Raw genomic sequence first — 17,432 nt, 5'->3', positions numbered from 1 at the left:
ATAACAGTGCTAATTTAATTCATTGTTTCGTAGCTGAAAATGCATTTTTAAAGGTTGACTGAGTCTCTATTTCAGAACTCAGGTTTAATCAGTCATGTACATTGAACACCGGAACGTCCTCTACAGAGATTGACAAAGTTGCCGGGGATCTGCATTCTAGGTTTTAAAGGGACACAGTAGCCCAACCTTTCTCTTTTTTGCTCAGATGCCAGGCTTCAGTTGTGGAGGGGAGGGTGTTCGTCTGAAAGATGAAAAGACCTGTGCCTTTAAGAGGGCTGTCTCCCCTTTCCCTCATGCTCCCCCTCAACCACACAGACACTCCTCCTGTGAGCATTTGTGAGGCAGCTCCTGTCCCTTATGTCTCTTTGTGGGGAACAGAACAGACTTCCCAGAGCATCATTGAGGACAAGACAGAACTCCAGGGACAACACCCCTGGTGCAGACCTCCAAGCAACGCTGGCCTGAGGTGCACTGGACGCCTGCATGGGCACGAAGAGAGGAGACGCACATGCAACTATGCTGGAGTAAAACATCCAGAGGTCCAAAACAGGAGGCGGAACTTGACAGCTGGTCAAACCAAGAAGGCAGTTTTTGAGTTGATCAGCAGATCAAAATCAACAACACTGGACTGGATCGCTAAGAAAAAGGTGGAGTCTTTATTTTAAGTTTTTAGTTTATCTTTAGAAAAGTTTTGCACGGAAAAGGAATCAACAAAGCACTTCATATCTTTTGCAGCTATTAAGGATAAAAGCACCATATGAAATGCATACACCAGAAGAAAAGTGGATCATTTAGCTTTGTATTTTTCTTTTTTTAATGTGTCACCAGAACACTTTTTAAATAGTCTTTCATGGGATGAAATTGAGATGCTCTTTAAAGAACATCTTTAAAGGTCCCGACAGTGCTTTTAATTCACCAGCAGGCGTTTATCTTATTTCTCCAGCTCTTTCTGAGAGCGAGCATTAAAGACTTGGTTGATAGTGCTCTTGGGGAGCGGGTAATATTTCTTATGTGAAGTCTTGAAACTTTACAGCTGTTGACTGGAGGGAGAGAGAAGTGGCACATGCATATGAAAATGATGCTAAACTGTGTTCTATGTGGGAAACGTGTGTGCCAGGACTAACGTTACAGTGGAGCGCCGAGGACCGCAGACATGTTCACAGGGTGCGGAGTGGTTACTGGCCAGAACCAGTATCTGACCAGAGACGCCGTCAGGCCCCGCCCAGGACTGGAGGTCACCAAACCAATCCAAATGGTAAACGGGGCGATCCCGGGAACGTGCCCCGTCTACCAGGGTCAAGTGTACAGCAACGCTGTTCAGCCGGCAGTGGTCAACACCGTATGCAGCCCATTGAAACCAGCAGTACCAGCAGCGCTGCCGGTCCCTCCTCCTGCACTCAAGCTCGGGCAGGAGGGCTTCAAGAAAGTGTGCCGAACTGAGGAGGACAGCCCCTGTCCCTTTCCAGGACTAGCTTCTGGGGTGCTGGAGATGCGAGTGAAAGAGGGAAGTAAAATCCGCAACTTAATGGGATTTGCCATGGCACGGATGCAGGGAGAGAAGGATGCGAGTGGGGGAGGTGGAGTGAGCAGTGGCGGGCTCAGGCAGGTGGTCTTCACCGGGTCAGGCCGTGCGGTCACAAAGACTATCACCTGTGCTGAGATTATGAAACGCAAAGTGGGATGTTTGCACCAGCTGACCAAACTGCGGTACAAGGTAGTGAAGGAGGTGTGGGAGAGCGCCGAAGGGGGGGCTTCTGAGATGACCGTGCACAGGACTGTTCCCTCCATCAGCATCCTTCTTTCCAAAGACCCTCTGGATCCCCAGGAACCAGGCTATCAGCCGCCACAGACTCTCAGTGCATTGTGGGAGGAGAGGGAGGGTGTCGAACCCGCCTCACAGACAGCATGTAAGAGACCTTTTGGACCGTCGCCATACAGCAGTTTTCCTGACTGTAAGAGAGTGTGTTTGGGGGAAGGAGTCTCAGTCCTGCCCCCTCACTGACTGGCTGAACCGGTGTCACAGTGGAGAGGATTGAATCAGAGGAGTTCATTTGGCGCTGCACTCCACTCAAGCACAATGCTGAGACAATCAGGACATTCACTCAGACAGAACAGTGCTTTCTCACAAGAACTGACTACCAATTCCAGCCTCCAGAGGTCAGTTTGACTAGGACCTGAAAGCTTGCCTCTGTACATTCGATGCTTATGGGACGTATTTCTCCGTACTTCTGAGGTGGTCTCTCACAGCCACCAAACTCTGGCGATGCGTGATACCGTGCGATGAGATCTTGAACCGATTTGCATCCTATTTCACACTTACAAAAAGCCATGAATAGCACAAGCTCCAGATTCCTGCTTTCAGTAAACTATCCCCAACCTGTGGAGAGAATCGTTTATCAGCATCGTGTTACAATCATCTCTCTCTTTCTCCATGCTTTTAAATATAGCCTTTCAACCTACACAAAGCAGATCCAATAACTCAAAATAAATGCAGCTTTGAGCCATTGATGATATGACAAATGCAAAACAACCGGTTTTATCTCATTAATAACTCTCAAGAAAACAAAATTGAATAAATGTTCTTTTTTCCCCCCAACTGAAACTTTCTCATTATTTCATCTTTCTTACTCACACATCATTGAATTTGCAGGGCTCTGATTGAACGGAAAATCACAGCGCACTGATCTTTTGATAAGAATAACCGCAGTGAAATTTGTCTGTAGAAAAAGCTGATTTAATGACAAAGCTGTTGATAAGGCACAGCTCCTAAACCGACCCAGTCTGACAGAAACGCCTGGGGCAGAAATACAGGCACAGATTATCATTAAGATAACACTATAACATCACACAACACAGTAGAAAAAGGGGATTAAAACTGGGCTTGACAGAGCCGCACGCTACAGTATCCCTGTAAAATATGAAACCAAGGCAACAAGATACATACCCCCAGGTTTCATCCTATAGGCCTGACGCAGTCGCCCTATCTATCGCGGTCTACCTCTGCCTCGACATTCTTCTTTTTCTCAAGTGAAATAATGTGCTGGAAAATGTGTTCTAAAAGATGTCGACGTCTCAAAGCGAAACCGCGCACTTGTAGTTGACAGACATAACAAATGAAATGGCTGCAGACTTTTTCCAGTTGACACTTTATATGCATTGCCTCGCTTCATTTTCACACCATTTAGATCCCATTTTAGTTGCAAAAGAGGTAGCTCTGAGTAATTGCTGAAGCTTAACTGGATGCTGCAGACATCTATGGCACTTGGATCAAAATTCAACTCCAAGTAAGAATACACGTTGGTAGAAATTAAAAAAAAAAAAAGTTGAAGTTTTAAGAATGCGTATCGATTTTTATGGATTAAACATTTCTCAAAATGTAGTCCTAAACAAAATAAACAAAAAGTACATGGTAAATTGTTCAGTTTGAATCCTCAGCAACTTTTTCCATTTGCTCAATGCTCTGCAGACAATAAAATAAATAAAGTTGGACCTTGTCTAAAGCGTTTTTCTGTTGATCTTAATGAAAATCTACGAATGCAAATGCCGACCTCTTGAAGTAAATTAATCAATGTGACTTCTAATTACGGAGACAATTTTAAAATAGATAAAAATCTGCACAGACTCCGGCGGCATTTTCCTTCTAAATTCATCTTTCAAATAGGAAGAAAAAAAAAAAGTCGCATTTCATACAGTGGTCAGGCAGTACTTTTAATAGTCTATGGCGGAGATAGTGATTAACCTCGCTCTCGATCCCATTAAATGAATCAGAGCACAGCAGAGCATCCAAGGTTGAATAAGAAATGCTGCCACTGCAATACACCACATATGTAGCAAACTGTGTGTCCTCGAGACTGCTGGAAGGTTATCACTTCGGGTCGTCGTTATCACAGAGTTAACAGCTTTCGCCCAAGAGCCTATGGGACAGTAAGTCTGCGATGCAGGTCAAAAAGATAATGCCGATATAAGTAAATTTCCAATCGACCTGCATCTGTTATCGAGCATTAAGAATTCTGGGCCAAGTGTGAGATTCAGAGGGGGTAATTAGGGATAACGGCATCGCGTACCTGAGTGAGAGAACAGATAAAACATACTGACAAACACATTATCCCAGAGCTAAATCCAATGTGGCTGGCAAGAAATAGCACAGTGGAGGAGTCAACAAAGTGCCTTACAGGAGCGCGGACAAGGTTATTCTGAGACTGTTTGCCACTAATGTTTGCTTGCAAAGATGTACTCAAGGTGGATTAAGAGGAAGTTCATGCCAAGCTGTACCATACTCTATTTATTTTTACTGATAAGTCATCTCTGTAATTATGACTCCGGTGTATTTAATCTGAGAGGATGACATGTTTCAAAAGTCTGTTGCTTCTTGAAGCCGACTACGCAAAAGACTGTGTATAAAGCAATTTTCCCTTCTAGTGAAATTATATAAATACTATTTGGTTCAAACATTGATTTCAAAAGCACAAGTTTATTACAGACTTTTGATTTCAGCTTCAATCGGCGCATATCAGTGATTTCCTTCCTTTAAAGATTAATTCAAAATAACAATGCAGCAAGACAAGACTGGTGCCTATTTAATACTTTAGTCTTTATTTTTTCTTGCTATTACAAATGAAAAAGGACAACATTATGCATTAATAAGGGCTGATCATAGTGCTCTGTTATGGTGGACAAAACAGCAACCTTCTGTTTACCAAAGCCAATAACTGCATGCAGTGAATGTGAATGAATTCATTTTGAAGTTAACATAATGAAAGTGTTGGCACTCTATTTCTCCCTTCTTCGCCGCTGCAGCAGATGAGAGTGAGGTCTCCGGGATGGCGTGGGAGTTCGCTATCTCCCAGCCTCCAGATGGCTCCGTCTTCTCTTATCTAGAAGAATGGGTGCTGCCTCAATTTTTCAACTCGCCTTATCTGGGAATCCTTTAAATTGAATATTTACTGGGCCTATGTTTTCTGCCTGTGTTAGCCCTCTGAAGTCGACATTCCTCTTGCTTGTCGAGACAGGCCAAAAGGTTTTTCTCACTCATACACTCCCTTTGTCTGCCTTGTCAAGTAATGGGACAGTGATTGATTGTGTGATTGCTGGCAGACAATAGAAGGTTAAGCAGTTAAGCAGAGAGCAGTGGAGACATATTAAGGAACGGCCGAAGAGGGAATATGTTGAACAACAGAGAAACGTACATTACCCAAACATGACATAAGCCACTTCCACTATACGTCAGGGGTAAAATACATTGAATTAATCATTTTTCGAACAGTCTATTGTTTCTTGCGCAGTGTACACTAGAGGTTAAGAGAACACTTAAGCAGCCATTGAAAACGTCTTATTGCCATTTGACTGGCTATGGTCTATCTGCATAAACAAGCTGTGCCACAGCTACTCCCTGGTAAGTGTCTGGAAATGTCTTTTCAAAACCATTTTGTGAAATGCCTCCATGTTGGATTAATCAGCGCAGCTGAGGATGTAATTGCTGTGCTGAAGTTAAAGCTGTAAGAGCAGATAATGAACACCGACTACCCGGCTGCCAGAATCCAGGGCAAAAAAGAAACAAGAAGTTTGGAGACCAAAATGTCTGCAGAAAGGCTTTCAAAAGCTGAGACTGAAAATGAAGGCTTAGTGTATTTACACTGAATAATAGACAATTTAACAAAAATAAAACATCACAAGTCTCAGCGGCAGCATGGAGATTACACACTGTAAGACAGCAACACACTTTCAAAGTAATATGAAGCAAAAACACAATATTTTAAATATTCATGTCCATTTTGTACCAAAAATCACAGATGCATTTCTGGGCTCTGATTATTATACATATTAATCTTTCATTTTTTTTCTTCACATGAGGGATGATGTACAAAACCAACTGACTGCTGCTGCCCTCTAGTGGTCAAATCAGTTTAAATGCAGCTGCAGAAAAACATCTCCTTGCTCCAGAGTGCTATCACTGATATATTCGACAGACATTTATGGCCCTGCGGACTAAAGGGTTTGCAAAACAAAGCTAAACGGTAACAGAATAGACCACCATTATGTGATGAACTTATTATCTATAATCATGTTTTAAGACTATCACAGAGCATTTACAACAGGCAAATGGGAGCCGTGGGCCATGCTATTTTTTGGATCATTTAATGGCAATCTCCAGGCTGGCATGCTGAAATCCTTCTCTTTCTCACAGACAACATCCCGCCATTTAATCATCATCATTTCCTCACTGTGGCAATAATGAGAGGACTCGATTCGATTTAAGCAGAGCAAGCACAAAGGAGGTCTCCTATAAGCGCACGGGGCAACGTAGCACTGTATCCTTTCAGAAAAGGTACCGATGAGGAACAGGACTAGCGGGGCTTAGGGATCAATATTTGTAAAGTAAAAGGATACAAAGCAAACACATAAGGACTGGCTTTGGACCGTCTCAGTAATGCCCAGTACAAGGTAGAGGCGGGACACAAAATAAACACTATAATGATGAGCCGGATGTGTGTTCAGGCCTGACACCTTGATAAATATTGCGCCCGGTGATATAAGTCGGCAGTCTCGTCCTCTTTTTACTCGCGACAGACAGCGACGAGCAGCTGAGGCTTCTGGCTGTTATCATCAACTGGTGTAATCTATACAAGCACTGAGGAAAGCACACAATGGCTTTCTTAAGCATCTCACACTTGAAAGAACAAAGAAATGAACACCTCTCATCAGGTTATCCTCTCACTTTAGTGAACACACGCGGTAAATACCACTTTGTGTTGTTCTCAACAAAAAGTACGAACAAAGCTCGACACAAACCTACAAAACATGATCCTGAAGCTTTTTTTTTTTCCGAAATCTGATTTAGTCAACTGAAACGTAGTGTTACCAGCCTTTTTACCGTTGAATTACTATAACTGCACAGTGCACAAGGAGAGTATATTGCATTTTCTATTTTAAATTCTATTGTTTATGCTCCCATCTTCCGCAGCAGCTCTTACACAGAGATTTCACCCTGGAAATCATGATCCCTCATAGGGAGAGATATTTTAACTTGATGCAATGAAGGGTGCTGCAAAAAATAAAATAATTTTAAATAGCAAAGGATTTAAATTATATCAATGATTATAAGTGGCATGACCTTCTCAACATGATTTCAAAGCTGTTTTTAGCATGGAGATTTACATTTTTACAAGTGACACACGAACACAGTTTTTTAAAAAAGTTTAAATCGATGTGACGCCAGTGGCATTTCTCTATTTCTGGCACAGCTCATCATTTTAAGAGGCTTCTTACAAAGCTGTGCTGCACGGCACTGCACTGTACTTTCATTGTAAAATTACACATTTGCTAAACTTGCTCACCTGATAGCAGGCTAATCCCTGCACCTAGCCTTTCTACCAGATTAATTAAAACAAATACGGCAGTCAGCCACACCAATAATAGGCATTTGGCCTAAACCTCCAGATCAAACTGTGAAGACTCAGTTTAATGCCAGCGATTTTCATTTCTTGCGTTGCCAGTAACATTCTGTACCAAGGTCGACAATATGACTAAATGATTTGGTTAATCTGAATTCAAACAGTGTCAGCCGGGGGTCCACTCCGCGCAGTGGGAGGATTGGTAGAGTAATATCAACACAGTTGTGATTACTCCATTGAAACAGTAGGGTGCTCCAATCAGAGCCGAATCACTCTCCTCATTACAGACTACAAGGCCAAATCTCAGTGGGTGGACCGCAGAATCAGGCTTCACATCTTCCCACTGAAATTAATTGAAATTCATTTGTGGCGCCCTGATGCTCCCCATCAACACCAGGCTCATTCACATTTGCACAATTCATCCCAGATTCATTAAGCAAGCACATTTTCTGTTTCAAAGCATGTAAATGCAGAGGTTGTAAGGCCTGATATGGCCCATGGTTTCCAGGCTAATTCCAGTAGTTAGATAGTTTACAGGAGCAGAAAAATCTTTCAGGGGACACTTATTGTCAACAAAAAGCGGAGCTATCTCGCTTGGTATTGGTCCAGTGGAGGGAATCCTGAAATGGATTTAATCTTGACTGTTGGATAGCAACAAGATACTCGCCTCATATCAAATGACCACACACATTATGTGTACACAGTTCCAAATGGGGGGAGGACACGGGTACGGTGTATCATCCATCCATCGTTCAATCCATTTCATCCATCTGACATTTGTAGACAAATACACTTACACATCTGTGGAGTCACAGGGTGAACACAGAAAGACAGATTTGAAGTGGCAATACTCACTGTGAGAAGCGAGCGCCCCAGTGGTAAAGTGTACATTTCATAAAATATAAAGCTGGCTTTCAACTTGATGGCAGCATCACAATCAACAAGGTTCAAGGTTTGATTTGTCTCGCTCTAACCATACTTCAGTGTCCCTGTGTGTGTGTGTGTGTGTGTGTGTGTGTGTGTGTGTGTGATAAACAATGCAAAGCACTTTGTGAAAGCTGAAGCAGTGAAAAAAGGCAAATGCATTCACCATTTAAACAGATTAAAAAAAGGCAAGATTATTGATTAAAACCAATTTAAAAAAAAAACAACTTCAACAAACATTAATCAATATCATATGGTATAAAACACCATTTTAGTTAAGTCTCTCAGAAGTGAATATATCCAATTAACAGAATCTGGAAAATTCCTTTTGTTCAATAATACTCTCCATCTTTAAATTCTGAGGCAGCAAGACATGAAGAACAGACATGAGTCTCAATTGAGTCAAAACACATCCTTAAAAAAATATGGTCAATAAATAAACAAAAGCTAAAATAATGAGGCAGTATTTCGGTCAGTTTTAAAGAAAGGCTGAAATTCTGCCGCAGCACACCTCAGTTCAAATTACAATCACATAATCAAGTATGAATCAATAGGTAATTATGCCAAGTATTGAAGGAAACATGAAATAAAAACCATATCCATCATGAGAAACCAGCCATATATCGGAATGTCCAAAGAAGGCTCAATTTTAATGGGGAAAATAACATTTCTTCTCCCCATAGCGATGTTCCTTAAAATTGCAGCACCATATAAAAGGGCCATAAACAAGCCTTCCAGTTGAACAACAGTACATTTACTGCACTCTGAGTGAGATGCTCACTTCATGAGCAGCAATGTATGAGCTTTGAGGTCATCATTCTGCGCGGTTATGATTATTCTGAAGCCCTTCTTACCTCGAGGTAGTGTTCTTGCGCCGTTTTGTTGTGCGCTTGAAACACTCTTCTTGGGGCAAAAACAGATGCAAAGATTCCAGCTTCATGAAAGTGCATTCAGACTTACTTATGTCAACTTCCTGTTGTGAGATTGGAATAAAGGAGGAAAAGCGCATAGATAACATAAAATGCGAGGATTTATCAGGATACTGAGTGTTTAATCTGGTATGCCTTTCATAAATAAAATAAAATAAAATAAAAATAAAATAAAATAAAAATAAGTGACACTCGACGACACTTTATACAATTACTAATCAAGATATTTACCTGGAAACCTGTCGAAGGTCGCCCTCCTGGTATTTTTTTTTTCTTTACCCCAAACTCTACAAATTTACCGTCGAATATTTTTTTTAATAATTGCTAGAATGTCATTCACAACGTCTTTCTTATTTCTAATTTATTTGAAGGGTCAGCAGCTGCGACAACGCCTGTCAATCACCTTACACTTACCTGACCACGCCCTCAATTGAACCTGTCAATCACTCTACAACCTTCTGAACACGCCTCCAAGCCTTATGCTGTGTTCACTTCATTATCAGTCTGCCAGGATACAATTTATTATAAAAAAAAAAAAACAAACTAAAGACGTTTTCAATAGTCTAACATATGTACAAACCATAAGCTGAAATCTTTAAATCAATGCACGCGTGAAATTTGCAGTCGTTTATCAATATGCAACCAGCAGAGGGCAGCTTCAAACCCAAAGGTCGCAGGTCACAATGGGGCTTTCAAAGACCCCTCGTAAATGTACAAAACAAACTCATAAAGAACGTTTGTGGTGTTCTCAAATGCAAAAATGTCTCCTCACCTTAACATGATGTTCAGCTACAATCCTGAATGAAGACTTAAAAATTAAATAAAACTAAACGTTCAACACTGCAAGGCAGTTTATACGCAAAGTGTCACGTGTTATTTGATTTTCCGATGGATGTGAATGCACCACCATCGGAGGCCTCTCTGTTGTGTTTCTGTGTTTGTGTCGGGGCGCTGGAAGCTTCCTACAGTTTCAATACAGTATAAGCTCAACAAGAGAGTAAAATAGTAGCTTTAAAACCATCAGGCAGGTAAGTTTAGTGTTGATACTCACTTCATTCTTGTTATTTACCCTATTAATAATAACAATAACAATAGTAATAATTGATGTACTGTAAAATTATAATTGTTCTCATTAGTATTTAAGCATTTTGCATGTACCTTAAATTGTAAAAAAAAAAAAAATGTTTTTCTTTTATAACACTGGCATTCCTTTATATTTACATAAAAGTAGCCATTATGTAATGTTATATAATGTATTATATAGTGTTTTAGATAATTTGCTCATTTGTGATATTTGTTGCTCTGCTACTGTTATAAATGTGCAGTTGTGTTTTGTTGTGTATAGTTGTGTTCTTCTTAGGTTCTGTTTGTTTGGGTCATGCAGTTCTAATGAGTGTGCTGTCAGATCTCTTGGTTTGTCTTCTCTCTTCAGGACATGCCCTCTGAGAAAGCTGTCATGAGTGCTTCATGCAGATTCTGGATGCAGTCACTCCTGGTTTCCTCTCTGTGCCACTTGATAACTGCATACTCACAGAGGGACAGAGCCCACGACTTGATGTCCAGATATCCTCTTATTGACGGGTAAATGATGCTTCTTGTTGTGCCTACACAGATGCCGCTCTGATAGAAATGGAGTATTGAAATCAGATTGCTTCTCTCTGTCTCTCTCTGTCTCCTGTCTGCTCCGTCGCCGTCTCTCTATGCCCTCTCTCGCTCTGTCTGTCAGTCATAATGACCTGGCTCTTCAGCTGAGGATCCTCCACAACAATCGCCTGAGCCAAATCGACCTTCATAATGTCAGCAAAGTGGCCACCGACATCTCCCGCCTCCAAGCAGGACATGTTCAGACGCAGGTACTGCAGATTAAACGGTGCTCACTCCTCACACTCGCCTGTTTTACACATTTCAACTGCTTTGAAATAATATATTAAAACATAACTATTACAGGGCAGTGTAAGTCAGTCGTCCTCCACAAAGAAAGTAATACATTTATAAGAACGCTGCTGTAAATTTATACAACTAGGCCATGAAAACTGCCACAATATTAATACAGTGTTAGGATCTGGGCCCGCTGAGATACTTTATGCACGTTCATTAATTTTGAAGAGAGGGCTGATAACAACATAAACATTATGGTTTACTTTTATTAGAAGCATTTGCAGTGACAGTTCATGAAATGTTCCACCCAGTCGAGGACTCTGTCAACCAATGTTTCCCAGCAGATCTGCAGATCTGATTATTGTCTGAGTTCATCTTTTCAGGGCGATTGGGGGAGCCGCCATCCCTTCGCTTAAAAGTTATTTACAGTCTTTTAGATAATTAGGAAATGACATGTCAGCGATTATCACCTTTCTTCATCAGCCTCTTCCTCGCGCTGTGGGTGAACCTCTCCTCTGGTTCTTCTTGCATCCTGGTTGGTTGCAGCTAGTTAGCATTTGTTTGAAACAAATCTGTCTGTCCAGTTTCCTCTTGTTACAAGATATGTGATATTTTGTTATACTTTTTTCTTATGCCGAAGTTCAGATATGTTGCAATATGGCTCGAGACCTCAGTCTAACCTGTGGAGTTCTGTGGAAACTCGGACTTGCCAGGACTACCTGTGTTTGTGGTGATTACATAAATGTCAGAATTAAATGTTAATGTAGTTTAGTATTTTTGTGTGCTATAATGTAGATGTGTGTAGGTTAATGTAAAGTCCCTTCCTTGATGCCTGGCTGTTCTGACTGTGTTAGCCCGTTGTAACACTGGACTAACGCCCACCACACTGCCTATTGATCAACAGGCCTCACAGCTCTCTGTTAGTACCATTAGGACAAACGTGTGAATTGTGATAAATGGCATGATAAAGGGATTTAAGTGCTGGATTTAAGGTTAGGTTTAACATTAGCTGCAGTGTGTGATTAATTAACAATAGGAACATATTAAAATAATAAACCAATAACAGTGTTTACTGTGTTTAAAAAATATAAGTCACAACTTCAGTGGCATTCACCTCAGGAACTAAAATGTGTCTCCTGTCCTCTTTTTTCTTTCTTCAGATGTTTTCAGTCTATGTGATGTGCGGAGCCCAGCAGAAGGACGCCGTGAGGCTGACTCTGGAGCAGATCGATGTGGTCAGACGCATGTGCACCGAGTATCCGGACTTCGAAGTGGTCACATCTGCACAGGGTTTGAGAGCAAATCAAACCATTTCCTGATCATGAGCATTTTGAAAGAGAGAAAGATGAACTTGCAGTGGTTTACACACTGAAAGTGAGCTTTTCTCTTGGTCTGTAGCAACATTAATGTTGGTTGGTTCTTGTGCGTCTGACGTTTCAGAGCTGAGAGACTCCGAGATGAGGCATAAGATCGGATGTCTCATCAGCATTGAGGGAGGTCACTCCATTGACAGCAGCCTGCCGGCTTTGCGCATGTTCTACCAGCTTGGCGTCCGCTCCATGGCTCTCACACACACCTGCAACACACCTTGGTAAAATAATGTGGAACTTAAATACTTCATCATCATAAATTAGGGTGCAATGGATTTTGAAGTCAGTTTTCAGATAAACTAAATATGAAGCTGCAGCTTTTAGTTACTTGATAGAAAGAAATAATTGATCTGAACTGAGTCTGTTTACACAGACAGAGTAATTAAAAGGTCAGATATGTTTATTTGCCTGGTTTTATGCTGATTTATTTGTCATCTGCAGGACTGGACTGTTATATTGCAACGAGAAATACGAAAGAAGTGATCTGTGACACTAAGAGTTTTATTTTCATTGCAGGGCTGAATCGTCCTCAAATCTTTACAGTGTTTTTCAGAGACAGAATGACAGCCTGACAGAGTTTGGGAAGGTGAGTTTAGCCCTCAGTAATATCAGTTTTTATGACGTTATCTGTATGCTATGCCTCAGAGTGTTCTTGGAGACCTTCTTGATTCTTTTGTGGTTTAATTTTATTCTTTGGAAAGCACTTACTGTAATATATTTCTTTAATCTTTGGAAGATAACTAATATGTGGTTATTGCTTTAAATAGCTTAACCTTCGACAGAGAGACATAAATAACTCAAACCAGACTTCCATATCCTTCAGCTTGTATTTGTTGTGGAATTGTGGAAGGATGAACACACCTCGCAGAATGTGATAGCTCAAACTCTTGCCTCCCAGCCTCCAACTCTCCAACCGAATGTTTTCTCTGAATCCACATTGAATGTCGCTTCTTCATTTCTTGGAGTCGCTTCTTCATTAAAACATTATTGTTCACAGCTGTTGGGATTCTTCATAGCCGCAATAAATCACACTCTTCTTCAGCTCTTTAGATATTTTCAATATGAAACATGCAGTAGGACTTTGTGTGCAATCTGCAGCTGTTATTAGTTTAATATGTAATTTATTCATTTACCAGTCTTCTCTATATATCTTGTTAATCTGTTTACATTTCTTCTATTCACTGTTTTTCTTTCCAAAAGAGATAAACAGACATCTATCTGATTTAATCTAATTTAATATAAATGTTAATTTTATGGTTTTGTAATAACATTTTTGTTTATCATTATCAAACATACACTGAATTCAGTTTGAAGGTTAGTTAAAGTAAGAACAATAAATAGTTTTACCCAGCACTTCATCAATCATGCTGTGAAACGCAGCACCTGCCTCCCTGATTTCCAGGCTATCACCCTGGAAGCAGCTTGCCCCGCACGTTGAAAAGCACTTATATATAAAAATGCCATTATACAGTGTAACCACATCAAAACAGGATGATTCCAACTGAGACGGCTCCCGCACAAACATCTTTATCGTGCGTTTCTCTTCCAGCTGGCTCTGCCCGTGCGCCACGTCCTCGTCTGCCTGAGTGTTTGCATATGCGCAACTGCTGCTGGCTGAAGTGACTTCCTCATTGAGATACTGTCAATTGCCTCTGAAATGGTCTCTGAATGTGTTTTTGAGGCCGTCGTGGAGGAAATGAACCGGCTGGGGATGATTGTGGACCTCTCCCACACTTCTTGGGACACGGCTCTGGCCGTGCTGAAGCATTCCAGGGCGCCTGTGATTTTCAGCCATTCATCTTCCCACGCTATCTGCAACCACAGCCGCAACGTACCTGACTGGCTGCTGCACAAGCTGGTGGGGAAAACAATTCACCCAGTGATTAATTGCCCGCTTAGTTGCTTGATTGAATAATTATCTCCTCAGTCAGGTTAATGATTCATTAATTTTAGGTCTAATTTTTATTGATACCTCTGAAAAAAGAACATGCTATATGTTCCTGTCATTGATCCGATTGAATACTGCATCTAACATTTGTGAAATATTTTCCCCTATCAACAAATTGCTTTTTCAACCCACTGATGGACTTGATAATGGATTTGAGATTTGCAGGGTTTATTCTAGTGAACTTCCTATTGATAGCTTTTTTTCATTGTTATGTACTTTCTATAATCTCTGCAGCCTTGTTTACCTCCCACTAGATTTCTTTGTGGTTTGACCATATGCAGTACGCACAGGGATCCAGAATGGCCCGAGTAAAGCTGGGCTCCACGCCCGACCAGCTGCACCAGTGTATTTAACAATGTTTAGTTGGCAGTCCTTTAAATCTGCAGTCTGAGGTTTGCAAGATAAACAATCCCAAGTTTTAAGAAAACATTCAAACTGATCGCAACGGCCACTTCAGACTGAATAGTCTAATCACAGAGATGGTCACTGGCACCTAAACTTCACTTAAACCTGTATTCAAGTCTTTGCTGTTTCACTTACACTTGATTTCACAGTGACACTGTGCATGTGTGTGTGTGTGTGTGTGTGTTGCAGAAAAGCAACAAGGGCTTGATCATGGTGAATCTCCACAGCAAATTCATTTCCTGCAGGGATGAGGCAAACATCTCCCGGGTGGCCGGTGAGGCATCCATCTCCGATGGACGTGTATTAAATCTGGAGCTTGTATTTCTTTTATCTCAGGTGATTTATTATTCCGTCTGTCTTTTACAGACCATTTTGATCACATTAAGCAGGTGATTGGAGCCGGGTCGATAGGAATCGGAGGGGACTTTGAAGGCGCTACAAGGTGAGAAAATTTCACATTTTGACACTCCATGCTGATAACTGGAAGCACAAAGTCAAAGGAAAATACATGCGCTGCTTGTAAACAGAAAATATACGATTTTCTGTCGACTGCAGTGTCAAGAATTTTCAAAGCGAAAGCAGACGGGAGGCCGTCGGCTACACCTTGTCTCAAGCCCTCTCAGGAGAACATTTTTCAAAGGCTGTTGTTGAAGCAGATCAATTTTGTGCTTTTGTTTGCTTATAATGATATCAGCAATTTGGCTGTCCAGCTGTCAGCAGACAGAGAAACGTTCAAAATCAATAACTCTATACTGCTAACAGATGTAAGGAGAGAAACCTGCTGCACTGCGTTCGCTGCACTTTGCAGCTCAACTTTAAACTGAACTCTTGTTGGAATGCAGCAAATGATGAGATTTAATGCTATGGTAATCAAATATAAGATATATTAAAATAATGAGGCAAATTTAAAGTTGTCGGAGAGTGAATCATTTGCAAGTTAAAGCAATTTGGAAGCATAAACTGATTATAAAAGAATGTTGTTTTTTTCCTCTTGTTTATCAGCTTTCCTCAGGGATTAGAAGACGTGTCAAAGTATCCCGCCCTGATCCAGGAACTCCTGGAGAGAAACTGGACTGAGAGTGAGCTGGCTGATGTTCTCCGAAGGAATTTCCTGCGAGTGTTTGAGGAGGTCGAGAGGGTGAGCCGAAGCACTGAAACACGCTTTGTTTATGATACACTTCTCTTCTAACTGAAGATTAGATAGAATAGATGCCACCTGATTGGTTCAGGTAATTTCAACAGGATACACAGCGCATTGTGTGCGTCTTTGAAATATTGAATAAATTGGGTTCAGGTTTAACTTAAACATTTAGAATATCACTGAAAATTTGATCTTTTTTTAAAGTTATATTTACACTCATCCATCCAACCTTGTTCTAAATGGCTTTATTCAGGTCAGAGTCTGCTATGGGCGACGGCAGGTTACATTCCAGACAGCTCTCCACTCCATCACTGAACAAAGAAACACACTCAAGCAGGACCAAGCCCACACACACAAGAAGGGCATGGAAATTCCATATAGAAGCACTTAAATTTGAAGGTTCTTGCTGTGAAGCAGAAAAAGCTAAAACAAGATTAAGAATAAAACCTAAAAATGCTAAAAACATTCCAGTTTATCTATAATAAATTCAAAATATTTGTAGATTTTTTTGAGATGCATGTAGCTGTACATAATAAAAAAAAAACAAAAAACATATCTTTCCTGAAGCTTTGCAAACACACACAAGTTAAAAGTTAATGTAATTCCTCTCTCTCCTCCCAGGTGCGCGATCAGCTGGGGTTTATCAGGCCCAGCGAGGTCCAGATCCCATCAGAGGAGGTGCAGAACGCCTGCAGGCTGGTGCTCGGACGGCCCGACCCCAAAGAGCTGCCCTCCGAGCAGAGCGCCTCCTCCCGAGCAGATCACAGATCAGCGGGTCTGCTAATCCTGCTGCTTCCCAGCCTCTTCTGGATTTAATGAATATTTACAATTTCAATTCGGCTGCACTATCCTTTTTTTTTTTATCTTGCTTAATATAATGAAGGAGAGTTTAATGAGTTTGCTGCAGCCGTCTGGGGGTCATCATAGTGCTCCATGTGTCAATAAAGATTAGCAGGGATTAATCACTTCCTTGCAGTTTAAAATAATTAAAAAGAAGCATTTACAGTTTAACTATTTATTGCAGAAAAGTTTAGTGCTGACACTTATATGTACATTTGTTTTGGACTTTATTTCTTCAACATTTATATTTTTGCTGAGTTTGCTGTGCTGTTGTTTTGACAGATTGCTAATAAAAAAAATCACATTAAGAGAAATGAGACTGATTAATCAAATAATAGTTTTATGGGTTTTGTCTCTGCAGGAATTTATAATCTATTGAAAATCTTAAACTAAGGTTGTGAAAGGCCAATGTTAGAGCAACATAAAACCACTTTTTTCTGTTAGTTCACAGGCCAAACACCCTCAGTCTCCTTTGGGTGATTTCAGATTGTGATGAGTTTTATTGTCATCATCGTACAAGAAAACAAACCACTACACCAGCAACAGTGTACACTTTGACAGAATAGCACAAAGACCCACAGGCTGAAAAACAATTGTTTTTTTTAT

General features: G+C 40.8%; 2 protein-coding genes across 2 annotated transcripts; both read left to right on the top strand.

The window, feature by feature from the left end:
• The first annotated feature begins 336 nt into the window (after positions 1-336).
• LOC115392974 (uncharacterized) lies at positions 337-2,541 on the top strand. The gene has a single exon (XM_030097705.1). It carries the CDS (start codon positions 1,154-1,156, stop codon positions 2,000-2,002), a length of 849 nt encoding a protein of 282 aa, XP_029953565.1. The 5' UTR covers positions 337-1,153; the 3' UTR covers positions 2,003-2,541.
• Positions 2,542-10,179: 7,638 nt separating this feature from the next.
• dpep2 (dipeptidase 2) lies at positions 10,180-17,119 on the top strand. Its single transcript, XM_030097623.1, has 11 exons — positions 10,180-10,272; positions 10,677-10,825; positions 10,971-11,097; positions 12,283-12,412; positions 12,563-12,713; positions 13,009-13,078; positions 14,174-14,350; positions 15,035-15,119; positions 15,212-15,287; positions 15,848-15,983; positions 16,608-17,119. Exons 2-11 carry the CDS (start codon positions 10,680-10,682, stop codon positions 16,800-16,802), a joined length of 1,293 nt encoding a protein of 430 aa, XP_029953483.1. The 5' UTR covers positions 10,180-10,272; positions 10,677-10,679; the 3' UTR covers positions 16,803-17,119.
• The last annotated feature ends 313 nt before the right edge of the window (positions 17,120-17,432 follow it).

This window comes from Salarias fasciatus, chromosome 1 (assembly GCF_902148845.1).
Source record: "Salarias fasciatus chromosome 1, fSalaFa1.1, whole genome shotgun sequence".
Taxonomy (NCBI): domain Eukaryota; kingdom Metazoa; phylum Chordata; class Actinopteri; order Blenniiformes; family Blenniidae; genus Salarias; species Salarias fasciatus.
This window is presented reverse-complemented; position numbering and strand designations above follow the sequence as displayed.

Coding starts and splice junctions, on each gene's coding strand:
- dpep2 (XM_030097623.1), top strand. CDS start 10,680: ATGCCCTCTGAGAAAGCTGTCATGAGTGCTTCATGCAGATTCTGGATG. Junction 11,098..12,282: donor CAGGACATGTTCAGACGCAG/GTACTGCAGATT, acceptor TTCTTTCTTCAG/ATGTTTTCAGTCTATGTGAT. Junction 15,120..15,211: donor AAACATCTCCCGGGTGGCCG/GTGAGGCATCCA, acceptor TGTCTTTTACAG/ACCATTTTGATCACATTAAG.
- LOC115392974 (XM_030097705.1), top strand. CDS start 1,154: ATGTTCACAGGGTGCGGAGTGGTTACTGGCCAGAACCAGTATCTGACC.